General features: G+C 40.7%; 1 protein-coding gene across 4 annotated transcripts in view; it reads right to left on the bottom strand.

The window, feature by feature from the left end:
- The window catches only part of SGIP1 (SH3GL interacting endocytic adaptor 1), a 204,158-nt gene that overhangs the window by 11,653 nt on the left and 185,913 nt on the right, over positions 1–6,592 (bottom strand). For all 4 annotated transcript variants that reach the window (XM_007460090.1, XM_007460089.1, XM_007460088.1 and 1 more), the window contains one exon: positions 1,796–1,951. In XM_007460090.1, coding sequence (XP_007460152.1) covers positions 1,796–1,951 — 156 coding nt within the window. The remainder of the gene's footprint in view (positions 1–1,795; positions 1,952–6,592) is intronic.

The following is a 6,592-nucleotide window of genomic DNA, read 5'->3' as shown; positions in this document are numbered from 1 at the left end:
GTAGGGAAACTGAAATAAGAAGTTCCCAATTTCCAATCTTGATCATTTCACATTTATTTTTCATTTAAAGGGTGAGCATTTCTTTTGTATTTTCAAGCCTGGAATCAAGTTTGCCAATTAAACCATCGCAAGGACCAAAGAGAAGGAGGTGATCTTGGTCATCACCTGAAACACCTGTGACTGCTTTTTCATCACGGGAGCGAAAAAGTCTCATTCGGGCAAGAGAAAGAGAGTGACTGTATTGGTCCTCAGATTCCAAATAACCTTTAGTTATTTCTACATAAATATCCAGCTTGACAAAATTCTCTAAGTTATAGTTGAATTGTTCATTCGTTCAACAGAGACTACTCAAGTCCTTATTAGGCTTAGTGGAAGGTACTGAGGATACGGTGGTGAACCAATAGATGTGTTCTATTCCCTCATGGATTTTACAGTCTAGTGGGGGAGATGGATGGATGAAGAAGACAAGTGGATATGTAATTATTAGTTTTAGTAAGTGTGACAAAGGGAAGAATAGGGAAGATTGAGAGAGAATAACAAGGCGATGTGATTTAGTGTGGGAGTGGGAAGGAGAGTGGGGGGGTCAGGGGAGGCTGAGTGGAGCTGAGATCTGAAGGATGAGCAAGAGTCTGAAGAAGGGTGGGGATCCTGTTGGAGGCAGAGGAGACAAGCATACAAAGTCTTGATGTGGGAAAGGACTCAGCAGTTCCCAAGACTGGCAGGTCTGGCTGGAGCTACAAGGCTTCTGAGGAGGATGGTGGGAGATGAGGACAGACAGACCGGCAAGAGTGGAGGACTCAGGGTCTTGAAGGCAATGGTAACAAGTTTGGATTCTGGTACAGATGCAATGGGAAGCCATCAGAGGACTACGAGCGAGGACAACCTGATTTACCTCAAAAAAGGTCATCTGGTTATTGGGTGTGGGAGTGGGGCAAGACTGGACGCAGGGAGGGAAGGAGGAAAGCAGTTGCTGTGGTCCAGGGAAATGACCGTCATCATTTGGATAGAAGTGATGATAACAGGGAAAAAGTGGCCATTTTAGAGAGAGAATTTTGGATGGAATATCAGGACTTATTGATGGAAAAAACTGTCAAGAATGACTTTTTTGTCTCATCCATTGTCAATAATTAACTTGTAGAGTGGATCATTTTTCAGTAGCATGTATATATGTGTGTTGTGTGAATGTGCATGTGCATATATATATATATATATATATATATATATGATAAAGACATCAAATTCAGATTTAATAGGAAATGTGAAGTGTATTTATGTAAACAAATTCACATGAGCTTCTTTGATGCCGTATATGTAAAGTTCCATCAAAACAATCATCATTACAGTACAGTGAAATTACATGTTTAACAAAGAGATTTTCAAGCTTATATGAAGAGTAGCTCACAGTTCAGATATCATTTGATTTTAGAAGATGCTAATACAACAAATGGACTTTATTCCTTTTATTGGGCTCATTTTCCACCATCCTCATCCATTGTCTACCAGTGATAAGCAAAACAGACAATGACTAAATTGTCGCTAATGCAGATTTCATTACTCTAAATGTCTCTTTAGCCGCTTGAGATAGTTGACCATTAAAATAAATATATGCACACACACACAATCACCCACCAACAGTTTTTACAGCTGGTAAAAGTTCTGGGATTGAATCTATAAACATATCTGAGTAGCGGTAATTTCAGTACAGTGTATCTCTCTCGCTAAAGTACATCCCTCATCTAAGAATAAGGTGCTAAGCCACACACATCTCTAAAAAATTTGTGCAAAATATATTTACCAGCAGAGAAGTTGGGGATTTGGCAGGACGTGTTCTAACCTGCTGAAATTTGTCACCCGAAAAGTCAGGGCAGCTGGCGATGGGTTGTTGGCAAAGTGTCTGGTGATGCCGGCAGGAAAGGACAACACCATTTCTCCAGTAATCTTTACGATACATCTGGCATATCACAACACGTGAGAGGAAAGAGAGGAAACCTAGGTCAACATGTGAATCAAAGCAGTTGTGAAAAGCAAAGACTTCTGTAACAATATGACACAGCAGAAGAGAGGAAAAGTAAGCTCTTACAATTTCTAAAGACCTGAGGACTCAAAGGTTTATTTTAACAAGTCTCCAAAAAAGGTGGCTGTTTTGTTGAAGGTGTTTTTGCACCGTTAGAAGAAAAGTGCAGCTTTTTTCTTTCTGTAGAAAAGTCTGTATGTTCACCTCACAAACAGAATCATTTATTCTGGTGATTCTTTCACTGCTGAATTGATGGCAGCATATCTGAAGATACTAAATTGCACAATGTTATCACACTATTCACTGGGACTTATTTTAGTTCTCTGAATAATGTCATTGATGCCTTGAGTGTGTTCTTTTATGGACACATGAGGTAAACTTCCTGCTTCCCACTTAATTAGATCTTTATTCCATTAACTTGTCTATCTGGTTGAAATTATAAAATCAGTCATATATATAAGTTAACACAGTTGGATGATAATTTGGAAGGAATAATAATCTTTTCTAACAAAGGGCTTTATTGAAGTATAGTCAATATATAATAACTGGTGCTTATTTATAGTGTAAATTTCCATCATTTTTGACATAATCTACATCTATGAAACCATCACACAATCAAGATAATCAAGATATCCAACGTCCCTAAGAGTCTCCCCCTGTGTTTTTGTTTTCCTCTCTCCTTCCCTTCTCCATCCTTTCCCTCTATGTCCCTTGGTAATTACTAATATATTTTCTGACATTACATATTAGTTTGGACTTTCTGAAATTTTAGATAAACAGAATTGTAAGGTGTGTGGGTTTGTTTTTTTTTTTTTTTTTGGTCTGATTTTTTTCCACTCAGCATAATTATTTTGAGATTCATCCATGTAGTGTGTGAATCAATAGTTCATGTCTTTTTATTGCTGGGTGGAATATGGATATACCACAAGTTCGTTTTGAAAATTCATTCACTTGTTGAAGAACATTTGGATTCTTTCTGTCTTTTGCCTATTACAAATAAAGCTGTGATAAACATGCGTGTACAAGCCTGTGTATGGGCACATGCTCTTATTTCTCTTGGATAAATATATGACTGGATCACATGATAGGTGTACCTTTAACTTTTTAAGAAACTGCCGAACTGTTTTCTGAAGTGGAATATACAGCTGAGTGTGAGAGTTTCAGTTCCTCTCCATCCTCACCAACACTTGGTAGGATCTGTCTTTTTATTTGTCACTCTCATAGGTGAGTAACAGTATCTCATTGTTTTTTTTTTTTGCGATACGCGGGCTTCTCACTGTTGTAGCCTCTCCCGTTGCGGAGCGCAGGCTCCGGACGCGCAGGCTCAGTGGCCATGGCTCACGGGCCTAGCCGCTCCGCGGCATGTGGGATCTTCGCGGACCTGGGCACGAACCCGCGTCCCCTGCATCGGCAGGCGGACTCTCAACCACTGCGCCACCAGGGAAGCCCTCATTGTTGTTTTAATCTGCATTTCCCTAATAGCTAAGGATCTTAGCACCTTTTCACGTGCTTATTTGTCATTGGAGTCTTATCTGAGAAATCTTTGCTCAATCCAAGGTCACAAACATTTCACCTATGTTTTATTCTAGAAATTTTTAATTTTTAGTTTTACATTTAGCTTTATGATCTATTTTTGGTTAATTTCTGTATATTTTCTGTGCGGTATGTGTCCAAGTTCATTTTTTAGTGTGTGGATATGGGTATCTAATTGTTCTATCACCATCTGTTGAATTTATCCACTTGGTAATTTGGTTGAAGTTCAGTTGTCCATATATGTGTGGGCCTATTTCTAAATTCTCTATTCTGTTCCGTTGATCTATTTTGTCCATCTTTACACCAATCCCACACTGTCTTGATTGCTGTAGCTTTAAAGTTATTCTGAGATCAGTTAGTATTAGTCTACCAACTTTGTTCTCTTTCAAAATAGTTTTGGCTATTTTAAGTTCTTTGTATTTCCACATGAAACTTAGTATCACTGTGTCAATTTCTACATAAAATCAGTGGAGTTTCAATTCACCCTTTACTGTCTGCTCTGAGAGAATTAGTATTGGGCCATTAATATATTTTTTCTTTGCCAACGTTAACAGGCACTATCTTACTTTTTGTCAGTAGAGGGCACTAGAAAGACATTGCAGGAAGAAAAGACTTTTTTCCCTTCCTGGTTCCAGTGCGCTTGCTAGGCAGCCCTCTGCAGTACTCAAGGCTTTTCTAGAGCTAGGCTCCTGCAGTGCAGGAGGCACGTGGCACCCAAGAGTGTGGGTACTGCAACCCGTGTGGCTTTGCCAGTGCCCAGTGACACTGGCAGCTTCCACAGCCTCTGGCTCCTGAGGTACGTGTGGCTGGGCTGTCCCAGTGCCCAGCTCTTTTAATGCAGATGCGGTGCCTGGCTCCAGGCTCCTGTCATATGCACACCTTCTCCATAGCCAGCTTCTGCAGTGCATGGTGGTCTGCGGTACCAACGGGCCATTAGCTTCCTTGGGCACCCTCCTCAGCCAGTTTTGCAGTGGAGTGTGCCTCAGTGAGACACCTCCCACAAACGCCTGTGAGTCTGCTGGGCTCTCCCTATGCCATGGCCTGGAAACTCTCCAGGAAGTCAGTTGGGGTAATCATACAGCACATCTCACCTCTCAGGGGTCACTGTCCTTCACCTGAGGTCCTGTGTCTTGCAAATCATTGTTTCATACATTTTGTCTGTTTCTGCAGTGTTTTCAGGTAGAAGGGTAAATTGGTCCCTGTTATTCCACCTTAACCAGATGCAGAAATCTCAAAAAGATTTTTCTTGTTTGGGAAATGGTAAATATTTAAAATGAGTGAACTTCTTTATAACTTTCCTATACATCTGGATAATTGACCCTTGTACCATTTCTGCAACTTTAAGTTCAGGAGTGTACTTTCTAAGGAAATTGAGGTTAATAAATGAAAACTTCACTCACACTTGAATATAGGAAACTCTATTTGCCCGATAGTCACCTTGTATGCTGTGTAATTGTGATTGATGAGGCACAGTGGCTCAGATGAGATGGTACTTGGCACACATTCAAAACAGCTTGTGTGAAGAACTGCTATAGCCTTGTATGTGTCAGGCTGGGTTTGGGGTAGAGGTGGAGGGCAGGTGAGCTTCCTAAAGTTGCCATGTGACCCCTCCTCCCACTCAGATAATATCATCCCTAACTCTGAACTGCTCTGAATAAGAATTCTGGTTTCTGGAAGTTTGCCCCTCCATCTCTGCTGGAGAATATTGCTGATCTCCCAGTTTGGTGCCAACTCTGCTGTCTTCCTTCTCTATCTTTCAGATCCATAAGGCTTGCTTGATTTACTGGTGATGAATTGGTGCTAAGCCTGGACTTCCCCTTAAGCTGAGTCTACTCTTAATGTTTTTCAATATGTGGCCAAGAAAAATTTTATTTGACGACTCTAGAAGAAAATAATAACTACTGAGCACTTGTTAAGCTAGACTTCAGTACCTACCATCACTCAGTACACTGTTAGCAGTGGTTGCTCAAATGTTTTGTTAATTGGGAAGGAATCTGCTCAGTTTCTTTTCCAGATTGCTCAAAATGAGCTCTAAGTGGTGTCCTGGTGGAGGATAAAGTTTCCTTTTTGAGAGAAAGTCAGCAAGGGGAGGAGGTGGAATTTATTAAGTCAATAAACATTTATGGATGCCTAACTATGTAAGCTGGTGTTGTTTGTTTTTGTTGTGAGTGGGGAGGCAATTAAAAAATGAGCAAAAGAAATATATACACTAATATCTATAAAATAGATAACTAATAAGAATCTACTGTATAAAAAATAAATAAAATAAAATTCAAAAAAAATGAGCAAAAGAGCCCCTGCCTTCAAAGGGCTTACAGTGTCGGGTGTACTATGAGAGAAATAGTCAGTATAAGCCAATAGATGAAGCACCCAGACTCGTCAGTTACAGTACATTTCTTTCTTTCTTTCTTTCTTTTTTTTTTTTTGGAGATAAGTGGGCCTCTCACTGTTGTGGCCTCTCCCGTTGCGGAGCACAGGCTCCGGATGCGCAGGCTCAGCGGCCATGGCTCACGGGCCCAGCCGCTCCGCGGCACGTGGGATCTTCCCGGACCGGGGCACGAACCCGCGGCCCCTGCATCGGCAGGCGGACTCTCAACCACTGAGCCACCAGGGAAGCCCAAGGACAGAGTTTTTTAAAAAACTGTTTTGTAGTTTCTTGCACATATTTACTACTGTGAAGGCAAGTACTGTGTCTTAGGTTCTGGGAAGGCAAAGGTATAAAACACAGAACCCAGTGCAGAGTAGGAACTCAATAAAGTATTTTAAAAATAAATTCATACATTTAACAATTATATACTGGCTGCCTAATCAGTGTACCAGGCATTGTGTAACGCACTAAAACGGGCAGAGTGAGAAACAGGACAAACGTGGTCTTGAGCAAACTTCTAGTTTAAGCAGGGAGATATACACTTGAATAACTAATTGAAATATGGTGATAAGGGAAGGACAGACTATAACTGAGAAGCCTAAGGTTTCCTTGGAAATTAGAGAATTAGTTCCTAGCACAAGAGTTGTTCAAATAGGAGCTAAAAACGGGAAATGTGT

Source organism: Lipotes vexillifer, unplaced genomic scaffold, assembly GCF_000442215.2.
Source record: "Lipotes vexillifer unplaced genomic scaffold, Lipotes_vexillifer_v1.1 scaffold134, whole genome shotgun sequence".
NCBI classification, from domain to species: domain Eukaryota; kingdom Metazoa; phylum Chordata; class Mammalia; order Artiodactyla; family Lipotidae; genus Lipotes; species Lipotes vexillifer.
This window is presented reverse-complemented; position numbering and strand designations above follow the sequence as displayed.